The following is a 27135-nucleotide window of genomic DNA, read 5'->3' on the forward strand; positions in this document are numbered from 1 at the left end:
TCTGGTGATCAGCTTGGACTATCTGCAGTCCATCTATGTGCCAGTCCAATATTGTGGACTATCCTTCTCTTATCAGCACATCTCATCTGGGGACAGAGCAAAGGGCCACACCTGCAAGCCTTCCAGCAGCAAATCTCTTACAGGGGTCTCTGAAGAAGACCAGAGATTCATCAGACTCTGCTATTACCTGCACATCAACCTGAACCATGACACTGCAAGCAAAAAAACCTGAGAGATGCCATGTAAAATGTCTATGTTGTAATAAAACAACTAACCACTTTGAGGCCTACAGTAACATAGTATTATTATAATTTATTTAGAAGCTTCCACGAGAGTTATGTAGTGCTATACAATCGTCTGAAATTACTGTACGGCTTTATTTCTTTGGAAACTAATCGAAATAAAAGCAGTTACTCCATAGTTGCAAAGGGACTTCTATGATGACCCTGCTATATTAACAAATTTTGCAGACTGCTTTCAGTTCCTACATGCCATACTTCTTGCATCTGCGATACTACAAATATGTTGTTTCAGTGTATTTTCCATTTACATTTTTTTGTTGATGAGTTACTGTACCCACACTGTCTTTGGTGACCAGGTTTCTTTTAATGAAAGTCTATGGGTTAGGAAAGTATTTGACATCCACTTGACAAAAGCTGTGTACTGTCATGGTGGTTGAGCTGTATCCCCTTTATCTTTCTGCTTGAAATTCTTGCAGATGATCTGTTTGGATTCCAAATGTAGCAGTCCATCACAAATGCCTCAGACACTGTTTATATCTTTAACAGTTGTCTTCTTGTAGGACATGGAGCTATCAGAAAGAAGTTACCAGAGCCGGCCCTAGCCAATATGATGCCCTAGGCAAGATTTTGGCTGGTGCCCCCTAGCACCACTGCTGGTTCCGCCTCGGACCCTGCACCCCATTCCCAGCACCATCACCCCCCACCCATAGCAGTCCTTATTTTGGTGTTTGTACCCCCTATATTTTAAATAGTACCAGTTCTCACATTTGGCGCACCACCCAAAAAGGGGTATGTTTTTGCTGGCAAGAGGCATGGCCACACAATAGTAACCCCAATTACAATTACGCCACACAGTACTGCAACTTTATTCACATTTGATCATGCGATAGTGTCCCTAATTCACATTACATCCCACAGTAGTATCACTTTACCTTATAAATGTTACTCCTTACAGTAGAGCCCCTTATTCACATTACATCACACTGAATTGCTCCTTATTCACATTACACCACACCCTATTGCTCTTTATTCACATTAGATGACACAGTAGTGCCCTTCCTATACGCAACGCCACATAGTAGAGCACCTTATACACATAATGCCACACATTAGTAATGCATTTATACACCTAATTCCGTACAGTAATGCTCCTTACACATATGAGACACATGATTAATGTCCTTATAAACATAATGCACCTTACACATTGACAACCTTTATTAATGCCCTTTTACACATAATTCCCTTACACATATGCCGCACATTATTAATGCCCTTATACACATAATGACGCACATAGTGCCCCTTACACATATGTTGCACATTATTAAATAATTTTTACATGACACACATAATGCTCCTTACACATATTCTGAACACTACTGCACAACCAACCCACTCACATGCACACAGCACTCACACTGCCACTAACACTGTGACCTCTGCCTCTGCTTGGATACAGATGTGTCCTCATAAATCTTGCCTCAATGCTAACGTCGGGCACCTTTTTTTATGAAAATGCATCTTATTTGCATAGCTATGTGGCTAGGATGCACAAGCAGCTCCTGCTAATTAAAATGATATGCAGCATGCCTATATTCTGTGTGAGACTGTGGCTGTATCTGCATATGAAATGCTACACACAGAATATAGGCATGCCACATATCATTTTAATCAGCAGAAGCTGCTGATTCCCCTAGTCATATCAAATGCCCTAGGCAATTGCCTAGTTTGCCTATGCCTATGGCCGGCTCTGGAAGTTACTCTAATAGAAAAGGAGTATCTGTCTTTTTTTTGTATAGCACCAGTGTCACTCTCAAAGCTGTTTGGTGTGTGCAGTAATCTGCTGCTGCATACTGCAGAATAGTCATATTTCTTGATCTGGCATCATACTGATGCATCATCACATCTGTGACTGTTACCATCAATTTTGTGACCTCTGCCCCTTGCATATGTCATCCAAGTTGTCATCCTTGCCTTTCACCATGTCGAAGCAGAGTGGTACAGCTACAAGCATATGATGGACTCAAACCTCCCCACATGCTGATCAGAACTCCCACATGTAAGAGACATGTGGGAGTTCTGATCAGCATGTGGGGAGGGTTGAGCGGCATGTGAATTTTTGGGGTATGTAGAATATAAAAGCTGGGGGTTGCTGTTGTGGCAAGTCTGGGCCTGGGAGCACATGGATTGTCTTAGAGGCACATGGAGGAACTTTGGAGCAAGTGAGTTGCCTCTGCAGGCAATTTTGGTATTAGTGATATGGGCTTGCCGAGATACATTTTGGTCTATTTTTTCATTCTTTTATTCAGGGTAATGTACAACTCTTTTAAAGGCTCCTACAGATTATAAGCTTGCGAGCAGGGCCTTTCTACCTATATGTAGAGAAAAAATTACCAAGGTAATAGGTTCGGCGCTTTTAAGATGGGATGCTTCACGTTAAAAGCTGCTGTTTAAAGAGGTAGTTAGCCCCTGAAGATAACAAGAGGAAACGGTATATGCAGCGCTTATAAACTGGATATGGAAAAACAATTATGTTTTATTACATAAAAATTGTTGCAACAACTAATTTAAAAATCAATTCATGGATGTACATCAATATATATAAGGAATAAAAATAAACCAAAAAATATATATATAAAAAAAAGTAGGGCAGGCACAGCAATTAGTTTGGTATATTACCATACAGGAAGTCAGGCAAAGATTGTTTGTATGGACTCAAAGGAACTTGTGCCACAGTCTTGGGGGCAGTTTTCAATGCTGGCAGATGAAAGTCCACATTAATCATAGGGACAGACCTTAGCGTTGCTGCTCGGAACAAAGCTAAGGTCTGTCCCTATGATTAATGTGGACTTTCATCTGCCAGCATTGAAAACTGCCCCCAGGACTGTGGCACAAGTTCCTTGGAGTCCATACAAACAATCTTTGCCTGACTTCCTGTATGGTAATATACCAAACTAATTGCTGTGCCTGCCCTACTTTTTATTTTATATATTTTTTGGTTTATTTTTTATTCCTTATCTATATTGATGTACATCCATGAATTGATTTTTAAATTAGTTGTTGCAACAATTTTTATGTAATAAAACATAATTGTTTTTCCATATCCAGTTTATAAGCGCTGTATATACCGTTTCCTCTTTCTACCTCTATGACTGTTTGTTATTACCCCTTAAATAATAAGGTTGAGGGACACACATCTTGTTGCCCTTCACTACTTTAGAGGATAGGTTACACATATTAAGAATTTACTTGCATGTCGGAACTCAGAGTTGCTGTCTATAAATATTTGAAAAAGGTACTTCAGAAGCCTCTTCTGAGATTAAAATAACTGATAGACTATCCTTTGAAAAAAACACAGATAAATAAAATGTCAAAAATATAAATTCCTCTGATGACCTGGGGTAATTACTGTAGCTTGGTACAGGGTTGTATTTAGTGCAGGGTCTAGGTGTTTCGGCAGAGTCTACACATAGTTTCACCAAGGAAGAAATTAAATAATGCTTTACTGTCATCATAAAAATAAATGAACATAAAATAACAAACAATCTAGCCCCTGTGTAGGGCACGGGTAGTCTTCAGTATGCCGGCGGTCGGGCTCCCGGTGACCAGCATACCGGCGCCGGGAGCCCGACAGCCGGCATACCGACACTTATTCTCCCTCGTGGGGGTCCACGACCCCCCTGGAGGGAGAATAAAATAGTGTGGCGCGCGTAGCGCGGCGAGCGCAGCGAGCCCGCAAGGGGCTCATTTGCGCTCACCACACTGTCGGTAAGCCGGCGGCCGGCCTCCTGGCGCCGGTATGCTGGTCGCCGGGAGGCCGGCCGCCGGCAGATCGTAGTGAACCCTAGGGCACTACCTCACAGCTTGAACCCTACCAGACAGGGCAGCTAGCTGCATCACAGAGTTACAGAGTCTCACAGTCTTTGCCTGCTACCGTCAGTATAACACAGACTCCTGCCTGGCTTGACTGGCTGCTACAACTTCCCAAGTGCAGTGTCAGAGGTTTAGGGTGCTCCCTGCATCTTCCAGATCTGACCCTACCCACTTGGCCTGTTTCACTCTGACTGAAGCCCCACCTGGACTGTCTATGTCCACCAGCAGACTCACCTGGGCTCTGTGCAAAGGGCAGCCACTAGGTGCAGACACACCTTCTTTTTGTTCCTTGTGTAGGTGGATACCTCCAGCCACACACTGAATAGCCTGTTCATCAGTACCATCCTTGGTGATACTGCCAGACTCCTAACATGTTAATGATACTTTAAACATTCACTTTTGTTGTTTCAAAATTTCTTATTATGTTATAGGATTTGTTTTGTAGTAATTTAGTTATGTTTCCTACTGTATAAACTGACGGTGGACTAAACTCGACAAATAGTGCATAAAACTAAAGTTTTTGCATCAGATCAGTGGTAATAAGTTTTTAGTTAAAAAAAAACGTATGTATATCAGGTTTAGATATGTTTTAATCTTTCTTTTATATTTGCATTATCACATTTGCACTATGTTAATGGTAATGAAAATTTTGTTTATTATAGGTATAAAACAATTGCTTCTTCTAAAACTGCTGGTAGACTACATTGTCGATAGCACCTAATGATCAAAAGTAGACCACCAGTAGCGCAGATGTCTTCAGTGGTTGCTCCTGCTAAAGAATCCAATGCAACTGGACCTAAGGATGTGGAGCTTATACTTGTAAAGGAGCAAAATGGAGTCCAGTTTACTAACTCAACATTAGTGAATCCATCACAGACTAATGTTGACATTGAAGAGAGAGAGACTTGGAGTAAGAAGATTGATTTTCTCCTCTCTGTTATTGGATTTGCAGTGGACTTAGCCAATGTTTGGAGGTTTCCATACCTTTGTTACAAAAATGGAGGCGGTAAGATTAATATTTATTATCATGCTCAACCAGTCTAATATGTTCAGAAGAGTTTGAAACCTATTTTGATAAGATGTTGCTTTTACTCAATATTGTCTTTGACATTATGTATTTCATCTGAGTGCTGTTTAAACTTTATGTAGCAGTAAAGGTTACCTGTTCTAGAATTTTAAATAGTTGAACTCTTATACATATTCCTACAACTGCTCATTTCTAAGTGTCAAAGGCTGTGTGTATAGACACTGTCTAGATAGAAAGTCTATAGGTCGACACCATACAGTTGACAGGTAAAAGGTAGACAGGTCAAAAGGTTGACAGGTACAAAAATTCAACAAGTTCAAAAGGTTGACATGACAATGGTCGACACAAATATGATCAATACACTTTCCCCCCCTTTTTAAAAATTTTTTTGCATGGTTTGCCAAACACGTGGACTATGATTTGGAATAGTAACCTGTGTGTCGAGCGAAGCGAGCCTGCATAGGTCTATGTTACCACTAATTGGGGTCAAAAGTGATGAAACATACAAAATGACAAAAAACAAAACAAAAAAACCCTTTTTTGTGTTGAAGTTTTGTCAACCTTTGTACTGTCTACCTTTTACCCATCAACCTTTTGACCCTGTCAAACTAATGCCTGTCGACCATATGGTGTCTACTTAATTGACTGTCTATCTAGTAATTGTAGATCTTCTATACCACACCCGTACTAAAGAGATATGCTGTGATAAATGATCATTAGCTGACAATTTCAGTTTACATTGGAACAAATATTGTATAGATGACATAAATGCCATAGTGTACACAAGTTAAAGTAAATATCAATATTCATGTATATGGATGGGAAGCTCCAACATAAACTGCAAGATGATTGTATACATCCACATATGGTAAAGAATGCCACATGAAGAAATGTTTCATGGAAACAAGCCTGTTAGACACCAGTCTGAAAGCTATATGGCTTTCAAAAATGAAGTAGTAGTAGAAATCAGGCCTCTAGCAGCTGTTAGTACTGTATATTTCTAATTAATTCATGACTAACATGAAAACTACAGTGGTGGCAATGAACTGGTTAAAATACATAACAAAATTATAATCAAGCCCATTAATTAAATTTATGTGCAAAGGTCCCAACAACAAAATGTCCCAAAAGGTAATAAGCTGAATTTACGACCCGAACGCTCGCTGCAGTTTGGCAGCTTTCGTTACCTAGCGATCGCCTCTGAGACAGAGACGGTCGCTAGGCGGGAGGGGGCTGAACGGCGGCGTTAAGCTGCCATTTAGGGGGAGCGGTCCGGCCAACGTAGGCGTGGCCGGACCTTTGGAGGGGGGGGGGGGGGGCCGCGGTGGCTGCGTGACATCTCACGCAGCCGCTGCGGCCAGCGGGAGCGACGAGCAACTCCCAGCCAGCCGCAGGAGCTGCGCTGGTCGGGAGTTACTCCTCAAATACAAAGGCATCGCCTCTGTGCGATGCTTTTGTATTTGTGCTGGGGGGCCGGCACTGACATGCGGGGCGGACTAGCCCTGTGTTGGGCGTCCTCCCGCATGTCTGAGTTTACGATTGTAGCTGTGCTAAATTTAGCACAGCTACGATCAACTTGGAATGACCCCCTTAGTACACAAGGAGCTTGCCATAAGAATTACATAATAAAATTAAACTTTCTCTCTATAGTGATCTTCAGTCAGCTTTTAAATAGATACATTAATTTACAGCTGTGACATCCTACCTTGTAACCAAAAATGCTCAATAGAGACACATAGCAAAAATGCAACAATGATTATACAGTATATAGTCAAGTCTAAACAGTATATTGGCCATGATTCAGACCTGATCGTAGATGTACTAAAGTTAGCACATCTCCGATCAGCTTCCCTGACATGCGGGGGGACGCCCAGCACAGGTCTAGTCCGCCCCGCATGTCAGGCCCTGCCCCGTTGCACAAGCACAAAAGCATCGCACAGCGGCGATGCTTTTGTACTGGTAGTGTAGCTCCCCACCAGTGCAGCTCCTGCGCGCTGGCAGGGAGCTACTCGTCGCTGCTCGGGTTGCAGTGGCTGCGTGTGAAGTCACGCAGCAGCCACGGCCCGCCCCGCAATGGGGTGGGCATGCCTGCGTTGCCCAGATCGTTCCCCTAAATGGCATCCAAACACCGCCGGCCTGCCCCCTCCAGTCCAGCGACTGCCTCTGCCTGTCAATCAGGCAGAGGCGATCACAGGGTTAAGACAGCCGCCGGCTGTCTGGCATGCGCCGACTTACTGCGGTGCCGGCATATGCGCAGTTCAGACCTGATCGCTGCTGTGCGAACACGCACAGCAGCGATCAGGTCTGAATTAGCCCCATAGTTAAGTCAGTCTCCACACATAAAATGATTCCCTACTGTTTTTTTTAATAGCTAGTATCTATGCTATACTTAAAGTAATGACCAGATGCTAATAATAAAGCACTAATTGCTCTGTACACAGTCCTATAGACACATACTATTTAAATTGGGGTCAGATCTTATCAAGCTTCACCCTGGCAGTGGATTCATATAGTAACAAACCTGATGGCCCTTACAGTGATTCCAGCTGGTAGCTCTCCTTGCAACAGAGCAGAGGTAGCAAACGTTGCAGTAAAGAAGGCAGGTACTGTACAGTTGAATGGTTATACTGTATCTTTGGATTTATATATGTGGATTACAGTATGTTATCTGCTAATATCCTGAATTAGTAAGTAAACATTGTTCAGCCTAATAATACAAAGTGTATATGTGAATATTTTCTATGGATTTCTTTTTTTACACTAATGGGAAGTACAAGTCTTTATTTTCCACTCCATTGAATTGAACACTAATAAATATGATATAATAATTACACAATATGGAAATTGAAAAATGTAAATTTGTGAACCCCTGTAAATGGCGCCCTGGAAGCTGTCTGCAATATGATTCACCACAGTTGAACCTCACCAACGGTTCAAAATTTACACAGATTTAAAACAAAGAATGTGTGGGACTTAAACAATTACAGGCGCTACAATATTAACATGGTTAGTACTTAACAATACGTTCCTCGGGTAGATTCCATTCTACTAAGTAGATAGAGTTCTGGTTTTCTTCAACAAGGCATTCCTTCCTCTCGTGTGGATGTTGCCATAAAAAGAAAAATTGTATAAATGTGTAATAAAGTTTTTAACAGTACATGAGTCTCTCTTGTTACTATACACTTTCAAACAGCGAGGATGATGATTATTTCACCGAAGAGGCGTACCCCAACTCACTTTTCCACAAAATGGGTTAAACCCATAAAGGTATCTTTTATCCACCACTGTGTTCGACAAACTCACTCTGGTGATGAACCCTTTTAACCAAGAAGGATAAGCATACCTCACTCACAATAAAAGGAGGCTGAATCAAGCATATCAAGGTTTCTTTCGTTGATGGCTCCCTATTTCATCCAGCAAGATGCTTTTTCCTCTCGTGTGGGTATCACCGTGGGAAAGAAATGTATATATATATATATATATATGTGATATAGTTTTCAACTACACGCCACTCTTTTTAATCGCTGTGAACATTCACACATAAATTAATTGTATTTCTTTCACTAAAGAAGAGTACCCCAACTCACTTTTCTCATAAAGGATATAAGCCTATAAAGGTATCTTTCGTCCACCACTATATCAAGAAAACAATATGATGAACCCTTTTTAGCAAAGAAGGATAAGCATACCTCACTTACAAAAAAGGAGGCAGGTTCAGACACATAACGGTTTCTTTCGAGAATATTTCTCTATTGCCTTCAGTCAGGGTGCTTTTTCCTCTCGTGTAGATATCACCGTGTAGGCTCTAACCTTCTCCTCGTTGCTGGCGAGACTTCTGTCCCACCAGCGCACGAGGAGACGCAGCTCACCGAGAGCATAAGGACGGTCCCTTACAGCAGCCATGACACCGTCATTACGCGCAATGAGCGTCTCAGACATCGTGCGTCTCAGACGTCGTGTGTTCCAGGCATTCAGCGTTGTTACTGTGTGACAGTTTCCCTTAGTTTTGAATATGTTTTTGTTTGACCACGGTATTTTCCACTGTCTCGCCCTACGCCCTTCACTCCTGGGAGCCTGCACATGTCCTGTGCAATACAAAAACGCTGAAGATCTACAATGCCGCTGTGTAGTTGCATTTAGCGTAAAGAATCGCTCCTGCAGATGTACTCTGATTTATATGTAACTTGTGTGCACCCTTCCATTGACTGTCTCACAATGAAAATAAAGTAATACAGTATATTATTACAATTAAAAAAAAAGAAGGCACATCAGGTCTCGAACCCTGGACCCCCAGCGTGGGAGGTGGGAGCCTTCATCGCTAGCCCACGACGCCTCATGAGAGATTCCCAAATTCGTGTGTAAAAGTACAGCAAACAGCGCCCGGCCCCCTCCCCATTGGTGTTGGTTTATGCCTTAGGGGACTCGGACGCTCGCATTTGTAAAGCACGGTATTTTCCACCGCCTCCCGCTAGCCCATCGCCCTTCCCCCCTGGGAGCCTGCACAGATCATGCAGTGGACAGGGAGGGAATTCAGGTCCTGTGCAATACACAAACGCAGAAGATCTACAGTACTGGTTTACTCACTCAGAATACACTCATTTCTACTCATTACCGCTGTGTAGTGGCATTTAGCGTAAAGAATCGCTCCTGCAGATCTACTCTGATTTATGTGAAACTTGTGTGCATCCTTCCATTGGATGTATTAGAGAGAAAAAAAAATATTAAAGTGAATGTCACGGGAACACATAAAAAAAAAGGTTGGCACTTCCTTCCCATTGGTGTTGGTTTATGCCGTAGGGGACTCGGACGCTCATATAATTGCATTTCAAAGGCACGGTATTTTCCATCGTCTCCCCCTACCCCCATCGCCCTTCCTCCCTGGGAGCCTGCACAGATCATGCAGTAGACAGGAAGGGAATTCAGGTTCCTGTGCAATACAAAAATGCCGAAAATCTACAGTACTGTTTTGCTCAATTAGTTGCGTCAGAATACACTCATTTCTACTCATTGCCGCTGTGTAGTTGCATTTAGCATAAAGAATCGCTCCTGCAGATGTACTCTGTGTCAGACTTGGTTTTGTCTGTGTCCCCGGAGGGGGCGCTAGTGGGTCAGTGGAGGTGGATGGGAGAAAACGAGGAGGCTGGATTATGTTTCTGCGCATGAGCGCAATGATATTTATTATACAGATGATTCACAAACGGCAGCAGAAAATAACAGTAGAAATGCAAATGTCAATTGTACAGCGTAATAGCTGAGAGTCTATGGTAACAGAATGAATGGTGACTGATGAAATAATAACCGGTAGTGATGATAACAGATGAGTGATAATTTGGCAGAGAATATTCTGGTATGGAAACCAGAGCAGATTAAAACATGGAACCAGCAGAGATGGTGTTGTATGGCAAACCTGGTAGCAGAGGCAGGAGTCTGACTATGTCCACAGTGCAGGTGATGAGGCACTGGCAGCGAGCAAGCTGCATCACAGGTGGGGAGATGGAACACACCTGGAGTCAGTCTCTACTGCTAGGCTGAAGCACACAGAGATGGTGATGAGTGTGAAGCCTGTAGATGGATGCAGGTATTGCTGGGGCTTGAAGTTCCACGGAGCTGTGAAAAGTAACCAGGAGTACAAAGTCTCAGGTAGAAAGCCAGGAACACGGAACAGCAGGTAGGTATCCAGGTACACGGAGGAAACAGGAACCAGATCCTTACACATGAGTCGCAGGAGTGACACAAAGTTCAGGATGCCTGCAGACTGATCCTGCAGCTTCATATATACCCCTTGTTAAACAGTCATTGGTGGAGTGAGGAAAAGTGGGTGCGGCCAAGCACCGGATTGGCCGCCGTATGCTGACTGCTGGAGGCTGTCATGGCGGCGCCCATGCCGCGGCCTAGCGGGAACGCGGCGTGCTACACGCCCGCTATCACAGGAGCGCTCCCAGGCCCAGGATGGCGTCTGATGGCAGAGACGCGGATGACAGATGAACGCAGGGACCCAGGACGGAGTCCGCAGCGGCGGACAGATGTCAGCTTGGTGAGTCGATTCCTGACAGTACCCCCCCCTTTAAGGGTGGGCACCGAACACCCACGTGGCTTGGAAGGATGAGTGTTATGGAAGACACGGACCAACCTTGGAGCATGGACATCCAACGAATTTACCCAACTTCTCTCCTCTGGGCCATAACCGGACCAATCGACAAGGTATTGAAGACGTCCATACCGGCAACGGGAATCCAGAATCTTGCCAATCTCGAACTCTACGCCCCGCTGAGTTCGAACTTTGGGGCCAACTGGAAGAGCTCTTTGGAAATGATTCAGGACTAAAGGTCTGAGGAGAGAAACATGAAAAGCATTAGGTATTCGCAGAGAAGGTGGTAACTTCAGCTTGTAGGCCACAGGGTTGATGACTCTTTCGACAGGGAAGGGGCCAATGAAACGTGGTGCAAATTTCATAGACGGGACCCTAAGACGGAGGTTCCGGGTAGACAGCCAAACCTTGTCCCCAGGTTTCAGGCTAGGTACTGCGCGTCTTTTGCGATCAGCAAAGTATTTATACCGGCTGGAGGCCTTTTTGAGAGAAATGTGAATCTTCCTCCAGATTGAAGAAAACTGACTCAGGGCAGTAGTGGCAGCAGGAACATCCATGTGAGGGAGTTCTTGGAAGTCTGGAACACGAGGATGTTGCCCATATACTGCAAAGAATGGAGTTGTCTCAGTAGCAGTGTGGTAGCGGAAGTTGTGGGCAAACTCGGCCCATGGGAGCAGATCAAACCAGTCATCCTGAGAAGATGAAACATACAATCTTAAAAATGTCTCTAGTTCTTGATTTACCCTCTCTGTCTGCCCATTCGTCTGAGGGTGGTAAGATGACGAGAACTTCAGTTTAACCTGCATGGCAGAACAGAGAGCCCTCCAAAACCTCGCTACAAACTGTACACCTCGGTCGGATATTATTTCTGAGGGTAGACCATGTAAGCGGAAAATCTCCCGTAGGAAGATTTGGGCGAGTTTTGGGGCAGAAGGGAGACCCTGGAGAGGAACAAAATGGGCCATCTTGGTAAATCTGTCCACTACAACCCAGATGGTATTGTATCCTTGAGAAGGAGGAAGGTCGGAGATAAAGTCCATGGACAGGTGTGACCAAGGGCGACTAGGAATAGACAATGGTTGTAACTGACCTGCTGGAGACTGACGAGGAGTCTTGTGCTGCACACACTTAGGACAGGATGCTACGAAATCCTTGATGTCAGCTTTCATCTTTGGCCACCAGTATGTCTCAGAGAGGAACTTGAAGGTTTTCAGGACACCGGGATGACCAGTGAACTTGGATTGATGGGCCCAAGACAGCAACTTGGGACGGAGTTCTGGGGAAACAAAAGTCTTACCAGGAGGAGGAGCTGGGGAGACTTGAGATGCAGCAAATACCACTGGACTCAGGATGGAATGTGGAACTGAGTCAGGCGTTTCCTCTTCGGATTCCATAGATCGGGATAAGGCGTCAGCTTTAACATTCTGCGAACCTGGGCGGAAATGAAGCTTAAAGTTAAAACGTGAGAAAAACATAGCCCACCTGGACTGGCGAGGATTAAGGCACTGGGCTGCCTTTAAATATAACAGATTTTTATGATCCGTGTAGATGTTGAACGGATGTTTGGCCCCTTCCAGGAGATACCTCCATTCCTCGAGGGCCAGCTTAATCGCCAGTAGTTCTTGATCTCCAACGGAGTAGTTAGCTTCTGCAGGGAGGAATTTACGAGAATAAAATCCACAGGGGTGGATTTTCCCATCGGTTCCCTTCTGGGAGAGAACAGCTCCAACTCCAACTGTAGAGGCATCCACCTCCAACTCGAACGGTCTGTTTACATCTGGCTGGGACAGAACTGGAGCAGACATAAAGGCCAGCTTGATCTTCTGGAAGGCCGCTAAAGCCTCTTCTGACCAGTTGGAATGGTCTGCCCCTTTCCGAGTTAAGTTGGTAATAGGAGCGATGAGAGTGGAGAATCCCCGAATAAATTTCCTATAGTAGTTGGCAAATCCCAGGAACCGCTGAATAGACTTGAGAGAATTTGGAATGGACCAATTGGCAATGGCTTCCAACTTTGTCGGGTCCATCTGGAGATCCGATCCGGAAATTATATAACCCAGGAAGGGTATAGAGGAAACTTCAAAGGTACACTTGGATAGTTTACCGTAGAGCCGGTTCTCACGAAGACGTCGGAGGACTTCACGGACTTGTAGACGATGAGAGGGAAGATCTTGGGAGAAGATGAGGATATCATCCAGATAAACAACGAGGTATTTATACAGAACGTCACGGAAGATTTCGTTCACAAAGTGTTGGAACACTGCTGGGGCATTACTCAACCCGAATGGCATTACCAGGTACTCGTAATGACCATCTCGAGTGTTAAAAGCTGTCTTCCATTCGTCACCACTCCGGATTCTGATGAGGTTGTAGGCACCGCGGAGATCTAGCTTGGTGAAGATGCGGGCTCCTTTAACTCTGTCAAATAATTCGGTAATGAGTGGTAATGGATAACTATTTTTAATGGTAATGTCATTGAGACCCCGGTAGTCAATGCATGGACGCAGTCCTCCATCCTTCTTTTTAACAAAGAAGAAGCCTGCACCAGCGGGTGATGATGAAGGACGGATGAATCCCTTCTGTAAATTCTCCCGGATGTAGTCGCTCATCGCTTCAGTTTCGGGAACAGATAACGGGTAGGTACGCCCCCTAGGTGGCTTCTTGCCAGGAAGGAGATCGATGGGACAATCCCATTCTCTATGGGGCGGCAGGACATCCGCGGCCTTTTCACTGAAGACATCAGAGAAATCTTGATAAGCCGCAGGAAGACTTGACTGGGTTTTTACTTCAGTAGACTTGATTGGACAAACTTGGGCTAAACAGGACTGATGGCAATGTGAACCCCATGAAGTAAGTTGTAACGTTGACCAGTCAAACTGTGGATTGTGTAGCTGGAGCCAGGGCATGCCCAAAACGATCTCCTGGGTGGCTTGAGGAATGACTAAGAACTTTATTAATTCTGAGTGTAGGAACCCAACTCCCAAAACCACTGGTGCAGTTTGGTGAGAAATATTCCCCTTGGAGATTCGGCTACCATCCACGGCGGTAATGTAGACTGGGTAAGAAAGTTCACATACAGGCAAGCAAAATTTATTTACCGCAGCTTGGGTGATGAAATTTCCTGCGGCTCCACAGTCCACTAATGCTGATGCAGACTGAAGCCCAACTGAAGTCTCTAAAGTCACAGGAAGGATAAGGTCTTGATTAGAAGGAGCTTGTCTAGAAGATCCCAACTTGACTCCTCCTTTACAAGTCAGGATCTGGCGTTTCCCGAACGCACTGTGCAGGAATTAATCTGGTGACCTGCAGCCGCACAATAAAGACAAAGTCTCTCACGAAGTCTTCTTGACCGCTCCTCAGGAGTTAGGCGGGACCTATTTATTTGCATAGGCTCATCAGAAGGTGGAGACTGGAACTGTACGGAAGGTATCATCCTTAATCTGCGTGGCTCACTCCGAGCACGTTCATTGTTGCGTTCGCGGATGCGAGAGTCCAACTTGATGCACAGGGAAATTAAATCAGACAATTGTACAGGAAGATCGCGAGTTGCCAGTTCGTCTTTGATCCGATCAGAGAGTCCATGCCAGAAAGCTGCTACCAGGGCTTGATTGTTCCACTGAATCTCTGCGGCCAACGTCTGGAACTGGATGACATATTGTCCCATACTACGGGTACCTTGACGAAGTTGGATTAGGTCTGCAGAAGCTGATGTTGCACGACCAGGCTCGTCAAAGATCCGTCTGAAGGTTGACACGAATTCTGTATAGTTGTTAATCAGAGGGTCGGCACGTTCCCACAGAGGAGACACCCAACTCAAAGCAGATCCAGAAAGTAGAGAGATGATGTAGGCAACCTTGGATCTTGACGTGGGGAAATTATGTGACAACAATTCAAACTGGATTTCACATTGGTTGAGAAACCCGCGACATAACTTTGGGCTGCCATCATACTTGCTTGGCACGGGCAGGTGCAGACGTGACACTGGAGCTGATGCAGCCGGCATAGAGGAACTCACAGTACTGGCAGGTGCTGGAGTAACAGGAACTGTAGAAGTGTGTACACTAGGCAGGGATTGCTGTAGTGTATCTATCCGGGAGGACATCCCTTGCAGGAACTGGAACATCTGCTGCTGCGCAGCCTCTTGACCATCCAGACGGGAGACCAGATTTTGCAAGGCCTCTGACCCCACACTCCGTCCACCATCCGAGTCCATCCATCCTGAACTTACTGTCAGACTTGGTTTTGTCTGTGTCCCCGGAGGGGGCGCTAGTGGGTCAGTGGAGGTGGATGGGAGAAAACGAGGAGGCTGGATTATGTTTCTGCGCATGAGCGCAATGATATTTATTATACAGATGATTCACAAACGGCAGCAGAAAATAACAGTAGAAATGCAAATGTCAATTGTACAGCGTAATAGCTGAGAGTCTATGGTAACAGAATGAATGGTGACTGATGAAATAATAACCGGTAGTGATGATAACAGATGAGTGATAATTTGGCAGAGAATATTCTGGTATGGAAACCAGAGCAGATTAAAACATGGAACCAGCAGAGATGGTGTTGTATGGCAAACCTGGTAGCAGAGGCAGGAGTCTGACTATGTCCACAGTGCAGGTGATGAGGCACTGGCAGCGAGCAAGCTGCATCACAGGTGGGGAGATGGAACACACCTGGAGTCAGTCTCTACTGCTAGGCTGAAGCACACAGAGATGTGATGAGTGTGAAGCCTGTAGATGGATGCAGGTATTGCTGGGGCTTGAAGTTCCACGGAGCTGTGAAAAGTAACCCGGAGTACAAAGTCTCAGGTAGAAAGCCAGGAACACGGAACAGCAGGTAGGTATCCAGGTACACGGAGGAAACAGGAACCAGATCCTTACACATGAGTCGCAGGAGTGACACAAAGTTCAGGATGCCTGCAGACTGATCCTGCAGCTTCATATATACCCCTTGTTAAACAGTCATTGGTGGAGTGAGGAAAAGTGGGTGCGGCCAAGCACCGGATTGGCCGCCGTATGCTGACTGCTGGAGGCTGTCATGGCGGCGCCCATGCCGCGGCCTAGCGGGAACGCGGCGTGCTACACGCCCGCTATCACAGGAGCGCTCCCAGGCCCAGGATGGCGTCTGATGGCAGAGACGCGGATGACAGATGAACGCAGGGACCCAGGACGGAGTCCGCAGCGGCGGACAGATGTCAGCTTGGTGAGTCGATTCCTGACACTCTGATTTATATGTAACTTGTGTGCACCCTTCCATTGACTGTCTTACAATGAAAATAAAGTAATACAGTATATTATTACAATAAAAAAAAAGAAAGAAGGCACATCAGGTCTCGAACCCTGGACCCCCAGCGTGGGAGGTGGGAGCCTTCATCGCTAGCCCACGATGCCTCATGAGAGATTCCCAAATTCGTGTGTAAAAGTACAGCAAACAGCGCCCGGCCCCCTCCCCATTTGTGTTGGTTCATGCCTTAGGGGACTCGGACGCTCGCATTTGTAAAGCACGGTATTTTCCACCGCCTCCCGCTAGCCCATCGCCCTTCTCCCCTGGGAGCCTACACAGATCATGCAGTGGACAGGGAGGGAATTCAGGTCCTGTGCAATACACAAATGCCGAAGATCTACAGTACTGGTTTACTCACTCAGAATACACTCATTTCTACTCATTACCGCTGTGTAGTGGCATTTAGCGTAAAGAATCGCTCCTGCAGATCTACTCTGATTTATGTGAAACTTGTGTGCATCCTTCCATTGGATGTATTAGAGAGGAAAAAAAAAATATTAAAGTGAATGTCACGGGAACACATAAAAAAAAAGGTTGGCACTTCCTTCCCATTGGTGTTGGTTTATGCCGTAGGGGACTTGGACGCTTATATAATTGCATTTCAAAGGCACGGTATTTTCCATCGTCTCCCCCTACCCCCATCGCCCTTCCTCCCTGGGAGCCTGCACAGATCATGCAGTAGACAGGAAGGGAATTCAGGTCCTGTGCAATACAAAAATGCCGAAAATCTACAGTACTGTTTTGCTCAATTAGTTGCGTCAGAATACACTCATTTCTACTCATTGCCGCTGTGTAGTTGCATTTAGCGTAAAGAATCGCTCCTGCAGATGTACTCTGATTTATATGTAACTTGTGTGCACCCTTCCATTGACTGTCTTACAATGAAAATAAAGTAATACAGTATATTATTAAAAAAAAAAAAAAAAAAAAGAAGGCACATCAGGTCTCGAACCCTGGACCCCCAGCGTGGGAGCCTTCATCGCTAGCCCACAACGCCTGATGAGAGATTCCCAATTTCATGTGTAAAAGTACAGCAAACAGCGCCCGGCCCCCTCCCCATTGGTGTTGGTTTATGCCTTAGGGGACTCGGACGCTCGCATTTGTAAAGCACGGTATTTTCCACCGCCTCCCGCTAGCCCACCATTCCCATTATGCCTTAGGGAACTCAGACACTCATGTACTGTACATGTATTTTAAAAGCACGGTGTTTATACATTGTACTGTACATTCTTCCTTTTACACAATTAGTTGCATCTCCATAGGTCACCATCTTTTTACACCGCCTCCCGTTACGCCTACAGTATTAACATTACAGTCATCACTGACCAATTGCCAGAGCTGTAGATCAATCCGCCGCTATACTGTACGATCGAAAGTACTGGATTAGTGGAGCATTAGCCACCCAGTGGTGGAGATGTGTAATGCATGCTGAGTATCTAGAATCGCCTCAACGCGCCTGCCTGGGATTAAACTCAGCTATCGCCTTAGCGTGACTAAACGACCGTCTTGGCGGAGAATCGGTCAAGATAAAGGTGGCAACATCTGTAGGTTAGAGAGCTGTAATTGAAGTGTGAGAGAAGAGGGTTGTGAGAACAGGAGGGAAGAGGGCTCTGCTCCGAGGAAATCACAACCTAGGGAGTGTGGGGGAATTCAAACAAATGAGACAAAAAAATCAGACGTGCTAATTTTTTATTGAGGAAAATGATCCAATATCACTTATCTGTGAGTGGCAAAGGTATGTGAACCTTTGCTTTCAGTATCTGGTATGACAACCTTGTGCAGCAATAACTGCATGTAAACATTTCTGGTAATTGTTGATTAGTCCTTAGAAGTCTTGCTCTTGGCGTGATCTATGTTGGTCGACCTGGGGAGGGTAATAATTACAGATGTGCACTGGCCCAAATCTTGGGTTCTGAGTTTTGGTTTTGGATCTGTATCTCCTTCATGTTTTGGATCTGTATTGGTTTTTTCAAAACCACCCTTGTGGGTTTCGGTTTTAGATCTGTATTTTTAGATTTTTTTTTAGAAAAAAAATCATAAAAACAGCTAAAATTACTGAATTTGGGCCTGTCTTTGGGGTTATTCAATAACCCCGTTTCAGGCACCAATGCACACATGCAGGTCCCATCTGTGCTAGCAGCCAATTCGATCTGATCTAATTTGCTGCAAATGCCTCTGCCTGATTGACAGGCAGAGGTGTTCCCGGGGTGGGCGGGGGGCGGCTTTGGAGTGTTGTGGGCAAAATGGATGCAGGTTGGCGGTGTTATTAGAGCTGCTGCGTGACATCACGTGCAGCAGCTCCAATCAAGAAAATGGCGGTGACCGCCTGCATACGCAGCCTAGCTGCAGCTGCAAGGGTTGTCCACAGTTGCTGCGACCACCATGCAGCCGTTGTGCAGGCCATTCAGTATGCTGGGTGGCCGTGCCCTGTGATGGGCGGCCCCAAGCATGCAAAATAAAGGATTGCCGATTCGGCTTTTTAGCAGAATCTGCAACCCTTACTGAATAACCGTCTGTCAAGGTTCACGTGGGATTTTTCCTGCATGGACATACTGACCGGAAACAACCTATGTTCAAGGTGCAACAGCTGGTATATTTTATACAGGGAAATGCAGTATTCAGAAGGCAACAACAGCAGGTATCAGTCACAACTAAGTGAGTCACAACTATGTGTAAAAGTATAAATGTCCAATACAGTAGCCTAAAGATTGTGTATTGGAATACCCTAGTCTGAAGACACTGGATAAGAAACAAGTACAGGAAATTATGTTAAGGAGATTATTACTTAGAAGACAGGATACTTGATCACTGTGGTTGAAGAAGTGGTTGTGGACGGTGCTGCTGCTGCTCCCCCTGGTGCACGGCCAGTGCTGTAGGTGAGTGCCTGCGCTGCTTCATATAGTATTCCCTCTGTGTGATGCCCTGATCTGCTCTGTCTCCTACTCTCCCCCACACTCTCCCCCCTGTGTCCCCTACTCTCCCCCTGTGTCCCCTATTCTCCCCCATGTGTGCCCTACTCTCCCCTCTGTGTACCATATTTTCCCCCATGTGTACCCTATATTCCCCCATGTGTGCCCTACTCTCCCCCCTGTGTGCCCGACTCTCCCTATGTGTCCCCTACTCTTCCCACTGTGTCCAACCCTCTCCCCCCTGTGTGTCCTACTCTCCCCCTGTGTCCCCTACTCTCCCCCCCTGTGGTCCCACTCTCCCCCGTGCCCCCTACTCTCCCCCCTGTGTCCCGTACTCTCCCCCCTGTGGCCCCACTCTCCCACCTGTGTCCCCTACTCTCCCCCCTGTGTCCCCTACTCTCTCCCCTGTGGCCCCACTCTCCCACCTGTTTCCCCTACTCTCCCCCGTGTCCCCTACTCTCCCCTCTATTGCGCCACTCTGCTCACTGTGTCCCCTATTGTCCCCCCTGTGGCCCCACTCTAACCCTTTTGGATTTTCTTAAGATATGTATAAGGGTCTCTGTTGTCTGGCATACCATGTATAAGGGGCTCTGTTTGGCGTAACATGTGTAACTGGCTTTTGTCTTGTGTAACGTGTATAAGAGGCTATGCTGTCTGGCGTTACGTGTATAAGGATCTCTGCTATCTGGTGTAACGTGTATAAGGGGCTCTGTTGTGTGGCGTAGCAAGTATAAGGGGCTCTGATGTGTGGTGTAATGTGAATAACGGTCACTGCTGTAGATGTGCTATATGGATGGAAAAGGAATGTTCCCAGACTGATGAGAAATGGATGGCATGTCATGTTGATACGCCCCCATTTTCCATAGCCACACCCTTTTTTTTGCGCGCGCACACAGTGCAACTAGGATTGTTTTTCTACTTGCACCACTGAGGCAGACTGATATAGACTTGTGAGTAGGCAATGAGCAAAGTCCCAAATAGCAATTACATTACACACTGGAGGTGCAGAGTAGTGTCCCAGATAACGCAAATCAGTTGCATGAGGATAGCACATTGCAGAAGACCAGAACCTAGAAGCAGCAGGAAAGCACAGAGTATACTTGCTAGAAGCATGATCCAGAATGCAGACACTGAGCAGACTTGACATAATGAACTGGCATCAGGAAGCTTGTGTGGCTGATCTATATAGGAAAATCAGGTGCTGCTTACATCTGCGGTAACAGGTAAATACCAAGCTGCAGATACTCAGACCATAGTGCTGAAACACCAGAGCAGAGAGCGACACCCCAGGCATGGAAGAGAAACTGCATGGATTGTGACACCCCCATTGTTCCTACAGTATTATTAACCTCAATAACATTCATTTACACTCATTTCCAGTAAATTTTGACCACATCACAATATTGTTTTCATCCAGCATCGGATCTTGCAGGTTTTGGTTTCCATATAAGGGAGCCACATCAGGGATTCGGCACAATGGCACTCCCTTTCTGCCAAAATGTGTGCAATAAATTGGAAATATGTTGAATAAATACAAAAACTAGTTGTGTATATTGGTCAAAAACATGTATTTACATGGTACTACATACCTTGCGTAAAGCTGGATGAAGCAGTTACCTTCTCCATTTCGAACATACAATACATCCGGAAAGTATTCACAGCGCTTCACTTTTTCCACATTTTGTTACGTTACAGCCTTATTCCAAAATGGAATAAATTCATTTTTAGTTTTTAATAAATTTGCAAAAATCTCAAAAAAACTTTTTTCACGTCATTATGGGATATTGTGTGTAGAATTCTGAGGGAAAAAAATAATTTATTCCATTTTGGAATAAGGCTGTAACATAACAAAATGTGGAAAAAATGAAGCACTGTGAATACTTTCAAGATGCACTGTAAATTTCAGGAACTGATCCTACATTGAGGTTGAAAATAATCTGTTCAGATGATTACTAGAGCTGAGCGGGTTCGGATTTACTCGGTTTTACTCGGATTTACTCGGTTCTCAAAACAGCATCTTATTGGCTCACGGATGTCACGTGTTTTGGATAGCCAATAAGAAAAATCTGGATAAAACCGAACTGGCGTTAATTCTGGCGTTACATCCGAACCCGCTCATCTCTAATGATTACAGCATCTAAAAATATATATAGTACAATATATATTTTTCATTGATTCTATCGCTGTCAAAATTGCCTGGAAATGAATGTTATTGGGGTTAATTATACTCTAGGAACCAAAAAATGCCAAATCATGTGATTTTAGCTGTTTTTGTAATTTACTTCTTTTTTTTAAAGCAAAAATGGTCTGACACAGATCTTTATCAATCACTAGATCAGGGGCCCAATGAAGGTAGATTATGTATGTAGTGGAAGGAAGTATTGATTAGTACATTCATTTAATTTATGTGATTTAAAAAATGTAAATGAATCATTGGGGGGCATTGGTGATGGTCTTTATTGCATAGACAACCATTTTTTATTGGTTAAATTATTGCACTAATCTGACTTTTACTAATCCATCTTTTACTTTTTATTTATTTTACATGCTCTGATTTAAACCGTCTATGCCGGTCCTCTCAATTGTTCATCCTCCATATCTATTAACAAACACAAACCAAGTGGGATACAGCACACACCACAATTTGTACAAAAAATGTACCACCTTCAGTGTCACAATATGTGTATGAGTCAGAGATAATTATCTAACGCTACGGTTTACTTTCACTTACAGTGTCACACAATATTTCTATGAGTCAAAAATAGTAATTGAACACTCTGGTTTAATTTCACCAACAGTGTCACACAATACGTGTATGAATATGAACTAAAATATATTACTGTGGTACCACCTTCACCCACAGTGTCGCACAATATGAGTATGAGTTCAAAATAATAATGTACTGCGATCTGACCGGCAGTGTCACAGTACTTATGAAAATAAAATAATAATTGTATAGTACACTGGGGTAATGCACAAACAAAAAATCTATTGTCAGTAACACCAGATGAAAGACAGAGCAGCCCTGGACTAATACGGATAGAAGTCGGAAACACGAACTCCTGGACATACAAACACAAACTGGGGAATTTTAACACTAGGCAGAGCCCCTGAATGTATTTGGACAGATCACCCCTTGTCAGATACATCACCAGACGACAGACAGAGCATCCCATGACTGATACTGACACATAGGACACACCAGCCTCTGGATGTACACACAGTATACTGGATTTTTTATAACACTAGAGCAGAGCCCCTGGATGTATATGGATAGATCACCCCTTGTCAGATATACCACCAGACAGGCAGAGCATCCCTGGACTGATACTGATACATAGGACACACCAGCCCCTGGATGTACACATAGTATACTGGTTTTTTTTTTTTTTTTAGCACTGAGAGCCCCTGGATGTATATGGATTATGCACAGATCATCCCTTGTAAAACACACCACTTAACAACAGACAGAGCACCCAATGACTGATACTGACACATAGGACACACCAGCCTCTGGATGTACACATAGTATACTGGTTGCCCCTGGAGGAATATGGACAGATCACCTCTTGTCATATACACCACTTAATGACAGACAGAACACCCCTGGACTGATACACCAGCATACCCTCCAACTGTAACTTTTTGGAAGGTACAGTACCTTTTTTATGGTCTGTACCGATTTTTGACTCTCAAAACTTCCATTGAAAGTATAGGAAAGGGGGCGTGACCATGCCCCCTTTACCCGTGGCCACACCCCTTTTCCTAATTTGTACCGATTTTTATGTGTAAAATATTGGAGAGTATGCACCAGCCCTACAGCAGCCAGCAGCCCCATGCCCATGCCAACTTCCTCACTGAGATGGACATGTCCGTTCAGGGTATTACTGGGACCTTTATAGAATCCAAAACCCTGCGAGAATTTGACAGCGGGATGATGACGTTTTGCCTAGTATTGGGATCCAAGTCTGGCTGGAAACCCTGAGCCGGACTCAGATCAGGAAGTTGGGGTGAGTCCGGTTCTTTGAGAATCGGACCCACTCATCTCTAGTAATAAAGTACTGGAATTTCCTCCATTTGTACACAATCAGTCTGATTGTTGATTGGTGAGTCCAAACTCTTTAGAGATGGTTTTGTAATCTTTTCCAGCCTGATGAGAATCAACAACTTTTCTTCTGCGATCCTCAGAAATCTTTGTTGTTTGTGGCACGATACACTTCCACAAACATGTGTTGTGAACTTCAGACTTTGATAGTTCCCTGTTCTTTTAAAAAGACAGGTTGTCCACTCACACCTTATTATAATCCAATAGATTAAAAATACCTGACTCACCTTCAAAATATCTGCTAAACCCAAAGGTTCACATACTTTCGCCACTCACAGCTATGTGATATTATTTCATTTTCCTCAATAAAATAATTAGTACATTTATTTTTTTGTGTCATATGATTGATTTGCTTCTCTTTATCTACTTTAGGGCTTGTGTGAAAATCTGAGGTAGTTTTAGGCTAAATTTCAGCAGAAATCTAAGAAAAAAATCTGAAGCGTTCACAAACTTTAAAGCACCACTGTATTCACTGGGTCCAGAGTAATGACTTCATTCTAGGTAAAACCAGGTTTTCCCTTTGTAAACCCTGATCAGCCCAACAAATTATTTACTTTCCATCTAGCAGACAAGCTATATAACTTGCTGAGTTGATTTGGGGGTAATTTGAGGTCATTTTTTTTATAAGAAATAATGTCATTGCATGTCATTATTGGATTCATTAAGCTAATTGTAAACTTTCAATTGCTTAATTAGTCATTAGGGGAAGTATCCAATTGGATCTGAAAGGGTCCCCTACATTTTTAGCTTAAATTAGGCCAGGCAATTGAATAGGAAAAACCTTGTGGCTGTGGCAAAAACCCTGCGTGATGAGGGTTTTCAAAATTCCACTGGCAATTGAATATGTCCCCTTCTGTACCCAAGTCCAATATATTGCCAAAGTGATTAACTTGAGTAATCTTGCTTGGGACACTTGGTAATCAAACATAGGGTTGCTATTTTCCAAAAATAAAAATCAGGGACACAAGCATACGATGTATCAATACATCAATGCAACAATATGTATATCAACACATCGTCCCCATGGCACGGAAAACCATTTCCCTGTCTCAGGGGAAAGCCATTTACATTGTCAACTGCCCTGCTTGCATGCATACTCACTGATTTTGGCATGCCACGGGCAGTCTTCAACCGAACTTCACGATACAAGCCTGTATCCGAGTCCGGCTCGGATTTTCCCACCTGATTCAAATCCCGAAACAAGGCAAAATGTCATCATCCTGCTATCGGATTATCACAGGTTTTTGATTCTATAAAGATCCCCCGGTGATCGTGCCATCTTCACTCCACAGTTGTGGAGCTTTTATTGAATGGATGTGTCCATGCGGTGTCCATCCAGGGGTGCTGTGTTGTCCATCCAGGAGTGACGTTGTGTTGTCCATCAAGGAGCTGGGGTTGCTTTGTTCTCCAGGAGTGTTTTTTTCATCTGTAAAGGGGTTGCTGTGTCCTCCAAGGGTGCTGTGTCTTTCATCTATGGGTGCTGCTGTGTTCTCCATCAAGGGGATGGGGTTGATGTGTCCTCCAGGGGTACTCTCTCTGTACATAACAGGGCTGCTGTGTTCTCCAGGGGTGCTCTGTCAATCTAGTGGTGCTCTGCCCCAGTTTAAACAAAATAAAAGCTAAATATATAATGAAAAAATATATAATATTTTTTTTTTTAATGAAATACCCCAGTGTACTATACTATTATAATTTTTTTGACACTGCCGTTCAGACTGCAGTGTATAATACATGTATTGGAACATTGTAAGTAGTCTGTGCTTTGTTATACAGTACATAAAGGGGTGCTGTGTCCATCCATCAAGGGGCAGCTGTGTCCTCCAGGGGTGCTCTGTCAATCTAGTGGTGCTCTGCCCCAGTTTAGTAAAAATAAAAGCTAACAGCTAAATACTGTATATAATTTAAAAATATTTTTTTTCGTGTGAAATACATCAGTGTGCAATATTATTTTTCTGTGACACTGCCAGTCAGACTGCAGTGTATAATCATACACGTATTGCGACACTGTAAGTGCTCCATGCTTTGTTGTACATATAGTGGTGCTGTGTCCATCCATCAAGGGGCTGCTGTGTCCTCCAGTGTGTGTGACACTACAGTATAGGTGAAAGTAAACCACAGTGTTACATTATTATTTCTGACTCAAACACATATTGTGTGACACTGTAGATGAAAGTAAACCGCAGTGTTATATTATTATTTCTGACTCATACACGTATTGTGTGACACTGTAGGTTACAGTGAACTGCAGTGAAATATATATTCTGACTCATACACGTAATGTGTAACACTGTAGGTGGCACATTTTTATACAAATTGCAGTGTGTGCTGTAAGACACTTTGTGTGTGTTGATAGATATGGAGGATGAACAACTGAGACAAGAGCAGGGAACAATTACTAGTGATGCAGCTGCTGCCACCAGTCACAACAATACATGTCCCTCAACATCATCTACTAACGCAGATGCCAAAGGGCAGGAGGGCTTAAGTCAGGGTATGTAAAATCAATGAAGCAATATAATTTTACAGTGGTAAAGAAAAACATCAAAAGGAAAGATAGTTGCAGAGAAACATAATTTGGCAATATGCCATTACGACACTAAGGGGTTTATTCAGATCTGAAAACATGAAAACCACTAAGTCAGTAGAAAAACTGTGCATTCCGAACCGTCACACATCCCTGAGGAATGTTTAGGGGTGTCCACATTAGCTATGTGTGAGTCAGACCTTTCTCTCACTATCCTCAAAGAAACTTTTTTTTACCTCCTTCCACCATTTCTGTATCATCTGCACATGTAGGGAGCAGTACAAGTAAAGATGGTGATGAGGGCTAATAAAAATTATGGATTTATGTGTGGAGGTGTAACAGGATGAGGGGGATATGTGTATACTACTACTATCTGACACTGAGGATGTTGATGATGTGGTGTGTGTAAGTAAGCCACCAGTGGCTGCAGTTCTTGCCTGTGATAAAAAGAAAGCCATTGTGATGCCTGGGCATAAGACCAAAAAAGCCACCTCTTGGGTGTGGAATCATTTTTAGCCAAATCCTGACAATGTTTGTGAAGGCATCTGCTCCATTTGTGAGGCCAAAGTTAGTAGAGTTAGAGATGTTAGCCATCTAGGCATCATCCTCCATGTTACGTAATTTGCGGTGAGTTCATGAAATTTATCATGTAATTAACACCCTCATCATCAACCTCCTGATTAGTGATTGGAGGTAGTCCTTTCAAAAAAATGTCCCAAAAAAGCAAGCACTCAAGCCACAAAAGTGTCAATCCTTGTCAATTAAGTGCTTGGTTTGTTAAACTGTGCATGTCCTTTTTAATATCCAACATAAGCATGGGAGGGAGGGCCCAAGGACAATTCCATCTTGCACCACTTTTCATTACTGCTGAGTTAGCAATGTTTTATATATGTGCTACAAACTGCCATGTGTTTATGCAGCTGCTCTGTCGGCAGCCACCTCGTAGCCGCATTTGTCCTAAAACGAACGAAAACAATATTGTGAGCTGTGAGGTGGTCGAAATTGACTGGAAATGAGTGGAAAACAATGTTATTGTGGTTATTAAAACCGTAGGAACAAAAACAGGCCAAAATTATGTGATTTTAGC

General features: G+C 44.1%; 1 protein-coding gene across 1 annotated transcript in view; it reads left to right on the forward strand.

Moving 5' to 3' along the window:
* The first annotated feature begins 4818 nt into the window (after positions 1 to 4818).
* The window catches only part of SLC6A3 (solute carrier family 6 member 3), a 239014-nt gene continuing 216697 nt past the window's right edge, over positions 4819 to 27135 (forward strand). Inside the window, exon 1 of the mRNA XM_063922941.1 lies at positions 4819 to 5124. Within this exon, the coding sequence (XP_063779011.1) occupies positions 4839 to 5124 (286 nt within the window). The 5' untranslated portion in view covers positions 4819 to 4838. The remainder of the gene's footprint in view (positions 5125 to 27135) is intronic.

This window comes from Pseudophryne corroboree, chromosome 5 (genome assembly GCF_028390025.1).
Source record: "Pseudophryne corroboree isolate aPseCor3 chromosome 5, aPseCor3.hap2, whole genome shotgun sequence".
Classification (NCBI taxonomy): domain Eukaryota; kingdom Metazoa; phylum Chordata; class Amphibia; order Anura; family Myobatrachidae; genus Pseudophryne; species Pseudophryne corroboree.